The 15,732-nt window shown below is 35.6% G+C and overlaps 1 protein-coding gene across 1 annotated transcript; it reads right to left on the reverse strand.

Moving 5' to 3' along the window:
- Positions 1-237: 237 nt before the first annotated feature.
- On the reverse strand, positions 238-825 carry LOC133825156 (uncharacterized). Its single transcript, XM_062258139.1, has one exon. It carries the CDS (start codon positions 823-825, stop codon positions 238-240), a length of 588 nt encoding a protein of 195 aa, XP_062114123.1.
- Positions 826-15,732: the final 14,907 nt, after the last annotated feature.

Raw genomic sequence — 15,732 nt, forward strand, 5'->3', positions numbered from 1 at the left:
TGCCCCTCAATAGAACCTTTTTCACTGTCTTCAAGCAAGATCTTATGCATACACAAAGGACTAATACCTCGAATATCTGCAATAGTCCACCCAATGACCTTTTTGAAATTTCTGAACACCTCGAGCAACTTTTCTTCTTGATCATGATTCAACTCCGGTGAAATAATGATAGATAAAGTGGATGATGGACACAAGTAGGCATATCACAAATGTGAGGGCAAAACTTTCAACTCCAACTCAAGATGGTTTAGGAGCTTTGAACTCCCTAGACGACAACTCCAATGAATCATATCGGCCTCTTGTTCTTAACCCTTGAGAATTAGCCTCCACCCAAGCTAAGTACTCCTCCTCATCTTCATCATTGTGTGAATCAAACAATAACCTCTCTAATGGATCATCAACGTTATTAGTCTCAAACTCCCTTGATGCCAAAGAATCTACCACTAAAACTACTGAGCATTCCTCAACCTCATCAGGAAATCTCACAGCCTTAAAAACATTAAAAGTCACATTTTCTTCTTGGACCCTCATAGTCAGCTCCCCCTTCTGCACATCTATTAAAGTTCTTCTTGTTGCAAGAAATGGCCTCCACAAGATAATGGGCACCTCTCTATCCGCCACATAGTCTAGCATAATAAAATCAACAGGGAATATAAATTTGTCTACCCTCACCAATACATATTCAATCTTCCAATCCGGATGAGCAAGAGATCTATCTACAAGTTGAAGAGTAACTGTAGTAGGCCTAACTTCTCCAATCCCCAATTGCTTGAAAATAGACATTGGCATCAAGTTAATGCCGGCACCCAGATCGCATAAAGCCATCCCACAATAAGTATCTCCAATAATACAGGGAATAGTGAAACTCCCAGGATCCTTCAACTTTGATGGCAACTTGTCTTGCAGAAATGAACTACACTCTTTAGTTAGAGCTAGGTTTCAAACTCCCCTAGCATTTTTTCATGAATTTCACATAGTTAGGCATTTGCTCAAGTGTCTCTACAAGTGGGATGTTGATATGCAACTGCTTCAACATATCTAGAAACTTCTTAAATTGAGAATCCAACTTTTTCTTCTGAAAACATTGAGGAAATGGAGGTGGCTGCTTTGAAATTGAACTTTCTGGGTGACAATGCTATAGCATCCCTGCAGCATTTTGGGCAGAGGCAGATTTTTGTGCACTAGGAAGTTCAACATATTTTTGGAATTCCTCATTTATTTGGATTGAAGAGGGCTCACCCTAATGCCCAGAATTCGTCTTTTCCTTCTCCAACTCTTTCCCACTCCTCAAAGTGACAGATTTACAATGTTCCTTGCCCACATTCCTTGGATTCTCGGTATCACTTGGAAGTGTACCGTGAGGTCTATTTCTAAGCTCATTAGCTAGTTGCCCAACTTGGTTTTCTAAGTTCCTCGATGAAGTTGCTTGGCTTTGAATCATGGCTTCATTCTTCACTATATATTCCTTCAACATGTTCTCAAGAGAGCTAGATTGCATAGCTTGTTGTTGTGGTGCTTGTACGGGGTAACCCGGTGGAAAATTTGGTCTTGGAGCCATAGAAGGATTGTTAGGGCTCCATGATGGATTATTTGAATTATAATAAGGACCATTCCTATTTTGGTTCCCCATGTAACACACAATTGTTGGATTGGAATGACAGTTGTCAAAAGTATGACTCTCACCACAATACACACAAGAGATTCTCTCCATTTGCCCCATTTGTGTCCCCATAGGGCCCCCCATTTATTGATTCATCCCCATATTCATTGTCTTGAGCATATCAGAAATCAAGGACATTTGGGCTGCAAAAGAATTAATGGTATCTACATCATGAATGACAGCCACATTTCTACCAATAGGCAATTTAGAAGTGGGCCACTCATAATTGTTGTTGGATATTCTCTCAAGGATTTCATATGCCTCATTATAAGACTTAGCAAGAAGAGCCTTGTTTGCCCCATGATAGTTGATGCCATTTAGCCATGTGGTTCAAACTTTGATGCCATTTGGTTTAAAATTATAAAGATTTTGGATTACACTCACACATTACATTATATAGATTAAAGAGAGTATGTTTATGATTTAAGCCTAAATGATTAAAACTTAAACCTTGTGGATTAAATTTTGATGCCATTTAAGTTTAGTGGTTCATAGTTTAAGTCATTTAACGCTTGCGGTTTAAATTTTTAGGCAAGTGGTTTAAATTTAAAGCTTAGTGGTTTAAGTTTAAAACATTGTGGTTTAAATGGTCTTTATTTATAATTAAAGCTTGATAGATAAAAACCTATAAATTATGGTTTATATTTGATGCCATTTAGCCTTGTGGTTAAAAATTTGATGCCATTTGGTTTAAAATTATAAAGATTTTGGATTAGACTCACACATTACATTATATAGATTAAAGAGAGTATGTTTATGATTTAAGTCTAAAGGATTAAAACTTAAACCTCGAGGATTAAATTTTGATGTCATTTAAGTTTAGTGAATAATATTTTAAGCCATTTAAGGCTTGTGGTTTAAATTTTAAAGCAAGTGATTTAAATTTTAAGCCTTATGGTTTAAATTTATAAAGATTTTTTTATTAGATTAACAGATTACATTATATAGATTAAAAGAGAATATATTTATGATTTAATCCTAAAGGATTAAAACTAAAACCTTGTGGATTAAATTTTGATGCCATTTAAGTTTAGTGGTTCATAGTTTAAGTCATTTAAGGCTTGGGGTTTAAATTTTAAGGCAAGTGGTTTAAATTTAAAGTTTAGTGGTTTAAATTTAAAACATTGTGGTTTAAATGGCCTTGATTTATAATTAAAGATTGATGGATAAAAATTTATAAATTGTGGTTTATATTTGATGCCATTTAGCCTTGTGGTTCAAAATTTGATGCCATTTGATTTAAAATTATAAAGATTTTGGATTAGACTCACACCTTTCATTATATAAATTAAAGAGAGTATGTTTATGATTTAATCCTAAACGATTAAAACTTAAACCTTGTGGATTAAATTTTGATGTCATTTAAGTTTAGTGGTTCATAGTGCAAGTCATTTAAGGCTTGCAGTTTAAATTTTAAGGCAAGTGATTTAAATTTAAAGCTTAGTGGTTTAAATTCAAAACTTTGTGTTTAAATGGACTTGATTAATAATTAAAGCTTGATGGATAAAAATTTATAAATTGTGGTTTATATTTGATGCCATTTAGCCTTCTGGTTCAAAATTTGATACCATTTAGTTTAAAATTATAAATATTTTGGATTAGACTCACACAGTACATTATATAAATTAAAGAAAGTATGTTTATGATTTAAGCGTAAAGGATTAAATCTTAAATCTTGTGGATTAAATTTTGATGTTATTTAAGTTTAATGGTTCATATTTTAAGCCAATTAAGGCTTGCGGATTAAATTTTAAGGCAAGTAAATTAAATTTTATGCCTTGTGGTTTAAATGTAAAGCTTAGTGGTCTAAATTTAAAATATTGTGGTTTAAATTGTCTCGATTTATAATTAAGGCTTATTGGATAAAAAATTATAAATTGTGATTTAAATTTGATGTCATTTAGCGTTGTGGTTCAAAATTTTATGCCAATTTGGTTTAAAATTATAAAGATTTTGGATTAGACTCACACATTACATTATATAGATTAAAGAGAGTATGTTTTTTATTTAAGCCAAAATTTTAAATAGTCATTGTTTAGATTTTAAAGAATTGTGTTCTAAATTTTAATCCTTCAAGAATACATTTTACAGTATCATGGTTTAAATTTTGAGAGTGTTACTTATTATTGTAATCATAACACTTCATACAAAAAATAAAAAATACAATATATATAACAAGATTTCAAAATGTGGTAGAAATTATATTTTGAAATAAGTAATATGGGGAAATGTTGAACTGGGACTCTAATTACCCCACCGCAGCGCACAGGAACTACAGAAATTAGAGTCGCGGCGCGCGAGCAACGAGAAAAATAATGCCAATTTGATGTAACTACGCACTGCGGCTCGAAAATATATGGGCTGTGGCGCCCATATTTAAATTTTAAGCATAGTTGTTTAAATTTTTATTACTTAGGCAAGTGGTTATAATTTTAAGCCTTATGGTTTAAATTTAAAGCTTAGTGGTTTAAATTTCAATCCTAGGAGTTTAAAGATACTTGATTTATAATTTAAGCTTAAGTGGATAAAAATTTATAAATTATTGTTTAAATTTGATGCCATTTAAGCCTTGTGGTTCAAATTTATCAATAGTGGTTTAAATTATTAGCCATTTGGTTTAAAATTTAAGCTATTTGGTTTAAAATTATAAAGATTTTGTGTGAGAATCACATATTACATTATATAGATTAAAAGAGAGCATGTTTATGATTTAAGCCTAAAGGATTAAAACTTCAACCTCTTGGATTAAATTTTGATGCCATTTAAGTTTAGTGGTTCATATTTTAAGCCATTTAAGGCTTGCGGTTTAAATTTTAAGGCAAGTGGTTTAAATTTAAAGCTTAGTGGTTAAAATTTCAAACATAGGGGTTTAAATATACTTGATTTATAAATTAAGCTTAAATGGATAAAAAATTATACATTGTGGTTTAAATTTGTTGACATTTAATTTAAGCCTTGTGGTTCAAATTTATAAATTGTGGTTTAAATTTTAAGCCCTTTGGTTTAAAATTATAAAGCTTTTATATTAGATTCACACATTACATTATATAGATTAAAAGAGAGTATGTTTATGATTTAAGCTTAAATGATTAAAACTTATACCTTGTGGATTAAATTTTGATGTCATTTAAGTTTAGTGGTTCATAGTTTAAGCTATTTAAGGCTTGGGGTTTAAATTTTAAGGCAAGTGGTTTAAATTTTAAGCATCGTGGTTTAAATTTTAAACATAGCGGTTTAAAGATACTTGATTTATAATTTAAGCATAAATGTGTAAAAATTTATGAATTGTGGTTTAAATTTGATGCCATTAAAGCCTTGTGGTTCAAATTTATAAATTGTGGTTTAAATTTTAAGCCATTTGATTTAAAATTTTAAAGATTTTGTATTAGATTAACACATTACATTATATATATTAAAAGAGGGTAGGTTTATGATTTAAACATAAAGGATTAAAACTTAAACCTCATGAATTAAATTTTGATGCCATTTACGTTTAGTGGTTAATATTTTAAGCCATTTAAGGCTTGCGGTTTAAATTTTAAGGCAAGTGGTTTAAATTTTAAGGCTTATGGTTTAAATTTAAAGCTTAGTGGTTAAAATTTGAAACCTAGGGGTTTAAATATACTTGATATATAAATTAAGCTTAAATGGATAAAAATTTATAAATTGTGGTTTAAATTGGATGTCATTTAAGCCTTGTGGTTCAAATATACAAATTGTGGTTTAAATTTTAAGTCATTTGACTTAAAATTATATAGATTTTTTATTAGATTCACACATTACATTATATAGATTAAAAGAGAGTATGTTTATGATTTAAGCTTAAAGGATTAAAACTTAAACCTTGGGGATTAAATTTTGATGCCATTTAAATTTAGTGGCTCATAGTTTAAGTCATTTAAGGCTTGCGATTTAAATTTTATGGCAAGTGGTTTAAATATAAAGCTTAGTGGTTTAAATTTAAAACATTGTGGTTAAATGGTCTTGATTTATAATTATGGCTTAATGGATTAAAAGTTATAAATTGTGGTTTAAATTTGATGCCATTTAGCGTTGTGGTTCAAAATTTGATGCCATTTGGTTTAAAATTATAAAGATTTTGGATTAGACTCACACATTACATTATATAGATTAAAGAGAGTATGTTTATGATTTATGCCTAAAGAATTAAAACCTAAACCTTGTGGATTAAATTTTTATGTCATTTAAGTTTAGTAGTTCATATTTCAAGTCATTTAAGGCTTGCTGTTTAAATTTTAAGGCAAGTAAATTAAATTTTAAGTCTTGTGGTTTAAATTTAAAGCTCAGTGGTTTAAATTTAAAATATTGTGGTTTAAATGCTCTTGATTTATAATTAAGGCTTAATGGATAAAAAATTATAAATTGTGGTTTAAATTTGATAGCATTTAGCCTTGTCGTTCAAAATTTGATGCCATTTGTTTTAAAATTATAAAGATTTTAGATTAGACTCACACATTACATTATATAGATTAAAGAGAGTATGTTTATGATTTAACCCAAACTTTTAAATAGTCATTGTTTAGATTTTAAAGAATTGTGTTCTAAATTTTAATCCTTCAAGATTACATTTTATATTATCTTTGTTTAAATTTCGATAGTGTTACTTATTATTGTAATCATTACACTTCATACAAAAAATTCAAAAATACAATATATATATATATAACAAGATTTCAAAATGTGGTAGAAATGATATTTTGAAATAAGTAATATGGGGAAATGTTGAACTGAGACTCTAATTACCCCGCCGCGGCACACATGAGGATATCCGAGCCATTAAGGCTTTAAAGAGAATAAGAGAATTGAGAAACACCGTAGGAACACTAGAGAGAATGACTCGGAGACTGCTTTTGTTCCACAGAGAAATAGGTCACCTTCAAGAATCTAAGCAGATCATCATGAGAGCAACAGAGCAATACGTTTTAGTAATTAGACTATTTAGAGATTTTCATCCCATAATTGTAGCCTTAGAGGAAATATGGGAAACAATGGATGATGAAGATGAACTGCCAGTAGCAATGCGATATTATTCTCTCTTAGTTAGGTTCACTTCAAAATCAGAATTTCAGTTTACAAATGAGCAAAAGCATAGGATTTTTACGAACCTTCCTCGAGGACATTTTGAGGCACATGATAATGAAGACTATGAAGAGTTAGATGATTATATGCTAGATGAAGGATCAGATGTAGAAGATCGTGATTTTTAGAATAGTTAGTTTCATTGTTTGTTTTATTTATTGTTTGTTTTATGGTTGTAATTAGTGAAAAAATCTTTTCCAAATAAATATCATGTTATTTTGTTATCATGTATGAGTTTGATTTTTAATTTCGCAATCATAATAAATAATAAATAATGACTAAATTTCGGTGAGGGTGGATACAAATCAATGAACCAAGTTTCTATATTGAGAGTTAGGGGGCCATAGTAGTGGGAACGATTTTACTGATCCCAGCCCTCCCTCAATATGGTTAACTTTGGAACAAAGATGAGTTTCGAGCCTGAGAATTAAGTCATATAGGATGATTAGAAACAGACTTGGAAATAATAAAGATGGCTTGTTTTCTAAGTATAGAAACCCATTCTAATAATAAAGAAGACTTATATAATTTTCATAAGAAGTCATAATCAATAGGTCCGAGATATGTCTCCTTAGAATAAGTTTTTGCCTTAGAGCTTATTAGGTAAAGTTCTAACATGTTTCTTTCAACTGTTAGAACTCTGCTGCGATGTCGCTCCAAAGATCTGCATGCACCAACGGAAATGCCTCCAACGCTGCTCCAGTAAACAATGAAGCCCCTCCAGTTCGGAGAAGGGGAGTGCATGCTACTACCAGCCGCAACGTGCCGACATCGCCAGCTAACAACACTGCGAAGATCGCCAGACTGCGATGCGACAATAATTCGAGGAGCTATTGCAACAACAGCGACAATAGGCTCAGCCCCAGACTCAGCCTCAGCCCCCACCGCAGCCGCAGCCACAGCAAATGGCCTCAGCACCCCAACAAGTTGGTCCATATGGGGGATGGCCAGTGGAAAATTACGCGCAGTATCCAGTACAGCACATGGAGCCAGTTTATGAGCGGTTCCGCAAGCAGCACGCTCCAAACTTTGAAGGGACTACAGACCCCTTTGAGGCAGAAGAGTGGCTAAGGAATGTGGAGCCAATTCTGACGCACATGAATCTTAGTAATGCGGACCATGTATCCTGCGTCTTGTCATTGCTCCAAAAGGATGCCAGGATATGGTGGGACTTGGTCCAGCAATCGTATGATGTTGCCACCATGACATGGACTCGATTTGTGGAGTTGTTCCACAAGAAGTATTACAATTCGGCTGTACTTGCTTCAAGAGTTGAGGAATTCGCCAACTTGAAGCAAGGTAGTATTTCAGTGGCAGAGTATGCTCGTTAGTTCGACCGCCTAGCTAAGTTCGCTCCAGAAATGGTTCCTACTGACTATCTGAGGGTGTCTAAGTTCGTTAGAGGACTTTGACCGAAGATCGAGATAGGGGTTAAGCTAGCAAACCCGGGAAATACTACGTATGCCGACGTTCTAGAGACGGCAATAGAAGTAGAGAGGTTGCAGGCTAATGTAAGTAAATAAGAAGCCAGTAAGCCTGAGCCTAGACAGCAGTGTAAAACTCAAACCAGTCGGAACAACAACCATAATAGCAACAATCAGTCCGGCAACAACAATAATGGTCAAAAAAGAAGGCATCCGGATTATAAGCAATCTGATAGTAATAAGAGGGCACAGAAAAATAATGGAGGAAATAGGCCAGGTTATGTGGAATACCTGCCATGTGCTAAGTGCCAGAAGAAACATCCGGGTGAATGTCGCGCAAACACCAAGGAATGTTATAACTGTGGTCAGGAAGGACACCGGAAAAGAGATTGTCCTCAGCGCAGGCCAGAAGGGACGAAAGACGACAAGATTGTTCCTGCTAGGGTTTTTTCCTTAACCCAAGGAGATGCTGATGCTAGCAATAAGGTGGTCACAGGTCAGGTTTCTATCCTCAATAATATATGCTCTGTATTATTTGATTTAGGAGCCACTCATTCGTATATCTCGTTAAGAATGATAGAAAAACTAGACAAACCTTGTGAAAGATTTAGAACTAGGTTTGTAACCGAGTTGCCTTTGGGCAAAGAAGTTCTATAATCACGGATAGTACGAGGCGTAATGATCAAGATTGAGGACGTAGAACTAGAAGGAGACTTGATAGAACTGGTGATCAAGGACTTTGACGTGAGACTAGGCATGGACTGGCTACATGGCATGGCGCAACCATCGACTGCAAACGCAAGAAGGTGATCTTCGACACTCCTGATGGCCAGAAACTATGCTCCATGGGACAAGCTTCAGGATTACGCACCCCGTTAGTATCATCTCACAAAGCTCAAAGAATGATGGAAAAAGGATGTCAAGCGTTCTTAGCCAGCATCACAGATGTGGTAAAGGAAACACCACTCAAGGTTGGAGACGTCCGTATTGTAAGAGAATTCCCATAGGTATTCTCGATGACTTGCCAGGATTGCTGCCGACTCGGGAAATTGACTTCACAATATAATTAGTACCGGGCACCGAGTCTATTTCCAAGGCACCGTATCAGATGGCACCTACGGAACTCAAGGAATTAAAGACGCAACTACAAGAACTCCTAGATTTGGGTTTTATTAGGCCGAGCCATTCACCATGGGGAGCTCCAGTTCTATTTGTGAAGAAAAAGGACGAAAGCATGCGGATGTGTATAGACTATCGCGAGCTGAACAAGGTAACGATTAAGAATAAGTACCCGCTACCCCGGATCGACAACTTGTTTGATCAACTCCGAGGCGCGACTGTATTTTCAAAGATTGATTTACGGTCCGGGTATCATCAGCTCAAGGTAAAGGGAGAAGATATTCCTAAGACAGCCTTTAGAACTTGTTATGGACATTACGAGTTCTTGGTTATGTCCTTTGGTCTTACTAACATACCAGCCGCATTTATGGACTTGATGAATAGGGTCTTCAAGGACTACTTAGATAAATTCATCGTAGTGTTCATCAACGACACCTTAGTATACTCTAAGGATGAAGTAGAGCACGAGGAACATTTGAGGTTAATTTTGTCACGACTGAAGGAGCATCAACTCTACACCAAGTTCAAGAAATGCGAGTTTTGGCTTTCACAAGTGGCGTTCCTCGGGCACATTATATCAAAAGATGGAGTAGCAATAGACCCATCAAAGGTAGAGGCTGTGAAGGATTGGCCAAGACCTAAGAACGCATCTGAAGTAAGAAGCTTTCTAGGGTTAGCAGGTTATTATAGGAGGTTCGTAGAGGGCTTTTCTAAGATAGCTACTCCGCTCACCAACATGACCTGGAAACAACAAAGATTCAACTGGAATGATAGATGCAAGGAAAGTTTCTAGTTGCTTAAGGATAAGCTTTGCTCAGCACCAGTGCTCTGTGTACCGACACCCAACAATAAGTTCGTAGTCTACTGCGATACATCGAAGCAAGGATTGGGTTGCGTGTTGATGCAGAATGACAAGGTGATAGCCTACACCTCATGACAGTTGCAGGAGTACGAGCAGAGCTATCCAACTCACGATATGGAGTTGGCAGCGGTGGTCTTTGCGTTGAAAATCTGGCGCCATTATCTTTACGGAGAACGGTGCGAGATCTATATGGACCACAAAAGTTTAAAGTACTTCTTTACTCAGAGGGAGGTCAATATGAGACAACGCAGGTGGTTAGAGTTAGTAAAAGATTATAACTGCGGAATTTTATACCACCCGGGAAAGGCAAACGTAGTTGCCGATGCGCTTAGTAGGAAAAGTTATGGAAGTTTAGCAGCTTTAGCTAGAATAGAAAAGCCGCTACAGCAGGAGCTGATCAATGCCGGAATAGAAGTAGTTGTCGGCAAACTGGCTAACATGTCTATCCAGTCGAATCTGCTAGAAGATATACGGATTGGTCAGGGACATGACAACACACTAGCAGCACATATGGATGCAGTCAGAGAAGGCAAGACCACAGATTTCTCAAAATGTAGTCAAGGTTTACTGAGATATAAGGATCGGGTATGTGTGCCAAATGATCAAAGGATTAAGAAGACGATTCTAGAAGAAACGCACAGTACCTCGTACTCAGTTCACCCAAGGTCGACCAAGATGACTCATGACGTTAAGGTAATCTATTGGTGGCCATGGATGAAGAAGGACATAGCAGAGTTGGTGTCCAAGTGTCTAGTATGCCAGCAAGTGAAAGCAGAACATCAGCAGCCTGCAGGCTTATTGCAACCGCTTAGCGTGCCAGAATGGAAGTGGGACGATATAGCTATGGACTTCGTGACAGGTTTTCCATGAACGAATAAGCAGCATGATTTCACTTGGATAGTAATAGATAGACTAACCAATTCGTCTCATTTCCTGCCTATTAAGACTTCATACACGGCAGACCAATATGCAGACATCTATGTCCAAGAGATTTTACGGTTGCATGGAATCCCCAAGACAATAGTGTCGGATAAAGGATTGGTGTTTACATTAAGATTTTGGGGAAGTTTACAGCAAGCTATGGGTACTAAGTTAAGTCTTAGTACAACTTTTCATCCTCAGACAGACGGGCAGTCCGAGCGTACGATTCAGATTTTAGAAGATATGTTGCGCGCTTGTGTACTTGATTTCGGAGGATCGTGGAATAAGTACTTGTCGCTGATAGAGTTCTCTTACAACAATAGCTACCATTCAATGATCGGGATGGCACCTTATGAGTTGCTATATGGAAGGAGGTGCTGATCACCGTTGCAGTGGGACGAGCTAGGAGAAAGGCAGCTTCTAGGTCCCGAAGTTGTTAGACAAGCTGCTCATTAGACAGTGTATGTTTGCTGCTCAAAGCCGTCAGAAAAGCTATGCAGAGGCCAAGCGGCGCGATGTGGAATTCAAATTCAGAGATCAAGTCTTCTTGAAGATATCTCCTATGAAAAGTGTGAAGTGGTTTGGGAAGAAAGGCAAACTTAGCCCCCGATTTATAGGTCCTTTTGAGATATTGGACAAAGTGGGAGCAGTTGCTTATATACTAGCCCTATCGCCAGCTCTAACAGATAGCCACAACGTGTTCCACATCTCGATGCTATGCAAGTATGTGTCAGACCCATCTCACGTCCTCAAGTACGATACGATAGCACTCCAGAAAGACTTGAGTTACGAGGATCGACTGGTTAGCATCCTGGATAGAGGGATAAAGTAGTTACGGTCCAAGATTATTCCAATAGTCAAAGTCCTATGGAGTAATAGTTCTGAACAGGAGGCAACGTGGGAGTTGGAGGAGGACATGCAAGGCCGGTATCTGGAATTATTTGGTAAGTAAATTTCGAGGACGAAATTCTTTTTAGTAGGGGAGAATTGTAGAGTCCAAGAACTTTACTTAGCTAGTTAGATAGTAGTAGTTATAGTAATAGCTAGTAGTAGTTGTAGTATGTTTATGACTATAGATTTTGGTTCAAGCCGGGACTTAGTTGGAAACTCCTAGCAATAGTTATGGATTTTATAAGTTTATCCTATAGTTTAAGAATATTAATTATAACATAAGGTTTGATTATTATTGCTGGTTATTAATATGATAATTATTATAACCTAAGGTTTACATAGAGCTAATAAGAATATGAGACTTGTCATGAGCATGGTTATTCCTAAGGTTTAGATAGAGCCAATAAGGAAATAACACTTGTCATATGTATGTTTAATGAATAATTAAGTATTTTGAGGAATAAACTTATTAAGAGTAATATTTGAATATCCTAGGGTCTGCCAGCAGCTTTGAAATCGTTAGAGGACTTAGTCAAGGTTGTTTACTCAATTCAAATTAGGCTAAAAATGTGTAATTACGTGTATAATATTTCAGCGTATGCCAATATATCGCAGCATTAGGGGGCGATATATCGCCATACGGGGATACGAAAAACACGTAACTTCGCACGGCCACCTCGACGAGCCTCAGGCATTTTGGTCCAGGCGATATATCGCCTACTAAGGGCGATATATCGGCTCATGTACCTAATTTTTTAAATGTTTTTGAAACCAAGCTTAATTCATTTTTTAACCTCTTGATAAGTCCAGCATCTTTCTGACCGAATCTTCAGCCTCTGCTGAATGATAATTCAAATATTTTTCAATTAAAAAGCCATTATTTTATTCAAGTTAAATGAAGATCTTTTCATTCTTGAACTCTATAAATGGGACCTAGTACCAAACCATCTATTCATTCATCAAGCTAAGTTTAGAGTTTGCAAGCTGCTAGGTTATTTTAGAGTGATAAACACTTGGGTTGGGGTTATAAGCTTTATCCTTATAAGCTTAATAAACACTCGGGAAGTAAGGTTCATAGCATATTTCGGTTCGAGGTGTAGTTCGGTTATAGAAGCATTCGAGGTAGTCCTTCTTCTATTTCCTTTCTGTGTTGTTCTTATAGTTTTTCTACTCAAAATCCTAACTCTATTCTTTATTCTTGGTTACAAAATCTAAGATCTTTAACATAAGATTCTTGGTAAGTATCTTTTCGATGGTATAGTTAGTTCATTTCATTCCTTTTTCTTTAGTATACTCACCTTTCTATGATGGTTTTTAGGAGTGTTCCAAAGTCCCGATTCTGTTCTCATATCCTGGTATATTTGGTAAGGAAAATAGGATAGGATTTTATATGTTATATGTTGTCTTATGATTTATGTGTTATAGTATGTATGTTGGTAGACTTGGGCATATGACTTGTATAGCTAACAAGCCCCAATAAATTTATGGGCATATGACTTGCTTAGCTAGCAAGCCCCACAAATCTAATGGGCATATGACTTGATTAGTTAACAAGCCCCAAGTAGTATAATGGCCATTATAGTATATATGACATATGTTTATGATACACTTATGGTATATGTTATGACATGTTTTTAGCATATAATATGAATTTTATGTATATGATTATGTTGTTAGATTTTTCCTTGCTAGGCATTAGGCTCATTCCTTTATGTTTATGTGCAGGAAATTAGCTATGGCGGCGGGAAAGGTTCTTGGTAACTTGGGAATGTGTATTGAGGCAGGATGGAATCGATGGACCGAGCATTCGATTTGAGGATGAAGTTTTTAAGTCTTTAGTTATGATTTTCTATGTATTTTTCCGCACTTAGTTTTGTAATTGATTTATTTAGATCATGTTATGTTTTTATTTTTAAAACAATGGGATCCCATATCCTAAACGCATTTTATTATGTATTCAAACCTTTTTCTATTTCTAATAAAGTTATGATGTTTTCATATGTACGTTTTCTTATGAATAAGTATAGTGGTTTTTAATGGTCCAAAGTCTAGAATAGTTGGGTCGTTACATAAAACAAGGGGGAAACAGATAGGGATTATTGCATGGAAGGCTTTGGAAGCATTATCCTCTAATTTTGAGGAAGGTTTGGGTTTGTACAGGAATTGGTTAGTAAATGGGTATAGCTAATCCCACTCTTGATAGTATGAGAAGGAAAAATTGAGACAGAGTAGTTGTATTAAGTGTTTGTGGCAGGAGGATGCCGAGAGTGGTAAGATAACGACGGTATATGTCAATGAGGTTGGTGGGTTGACCAATCCACTTTGGATTATGATACAAATGGATGTAGCCGGAGATAATGATTCATTTATAAGTTAAACTCTGAGATGGGTCGGAGAGTCAGGGCCGCTCCAGTGCATAAGAGGATTATCTTTGCTTGGGCAGTAGAGAGGGACATGTTATTTAAGATATAAGGAATACATGTGATGATATTCTCGTTCTTGGAAGTTAGTGAGGGTGGCTACTCAGTGATCGGGAAAAAAAAAAAACCCCTTGATAGTTCTATGGCTCCTGGTTTTGACAGGAAGGGGGTCTAGTTCACAGGTTAGTCATCAAGACTGGGATGCCTTGTTACATACAGAGCCCGAGACTAGTTCCTCAGAAGTGACCAATGGGCTTGGTAGCTCTTATTTTTGGTTAGATAATGAGCTGGGAAAAGTTCGGTGTTGCGTGTCACCTAGAAAATATTTAGACGGGAGGTACATACTGCAAGGTTAATATACGAGGGGCCTGAGATATGAGTACTTGTTGAGGAAGGATTAGAAAATTTTGCAAGGAAAAGTTAGAATATGAGTGGTAAAGGGATTCATAGTAGAAGTGGTTGAACTTGTCGTATGAGAGCTATGATAAGGGCCTGAGGGAAATCTAATGTGTTACCTAAGGGACAACCTGTTGGGGTTTTATGCCCTAATTAAAACCCAAATTCTTTGTGATCTCATTTTATTATCAATAAAAGAATAGAAATCATTTTTTGACTTGGTCAATCACTTTGCTCACATGCTTTATTTTCATGATTATTTGTTTAATATAAAATTCTATTAAATCCCGAGCACATGGCTAATCTTATTTATAGTGACGTAATCACAGTGGAATATAAATATGATTATATATTCAAAATAAGTTAGTCCTAAGATTAGTCAGTGCACTGGATTTACACTGACTTGCCAATCTATGATATGATCTACTTACACATTACAGTGTTATGTTCTTTCCAGAACATTAGCAAAGTAGATAAGATCGGATGTATTTGTTACATTGGACAGGACCGATATTGACAGTTGATAAGATAAGTAAACATACCGTTATTATCTATTCTAGTCATATCATATAGTTGACCATAGGTCAATTCAATCTCAATTCTGATTGGTTAGTATTCTAACTGATTGTATTATTTGAGTTCTTTGACTTGTTCGTTACCAGCTTACCCTACGGACTAGCCCATACTTACATCTTGGGAACTCGGTAGTATAATTGAGTGGGAGTGTTAATCATAGATATGAACATCTATAGCTTCTGATGAAGAAGTGAAATGATGGTTTCCTTTTAGTTTGGTTCAAGGTGTTAAATGATAGAGATCTCATTTCAGTAATTAAATTAGTTTACTGAAATATCATTTACAAGGAACTAAGTGTTTTAAGGATAAAATACAATAAGGGGTAAAACGGTATTTTTAGTCCTATCTCATTGTAGACCGTCT

Source organism: Humulus lupulus, chromosome 3 (genome assembly GCF_963169125.1).
Source record: "Humulus lupulus chromosome 3, drHumLupu1.1, whole genome shotgun sequence".
Lineage (NCBI taxonomy): Eukaryota > Viridiplantae > Streptophyta > Magnoliopsida > Rosales > Cannabaceae > Humulus > Humulus lupulus.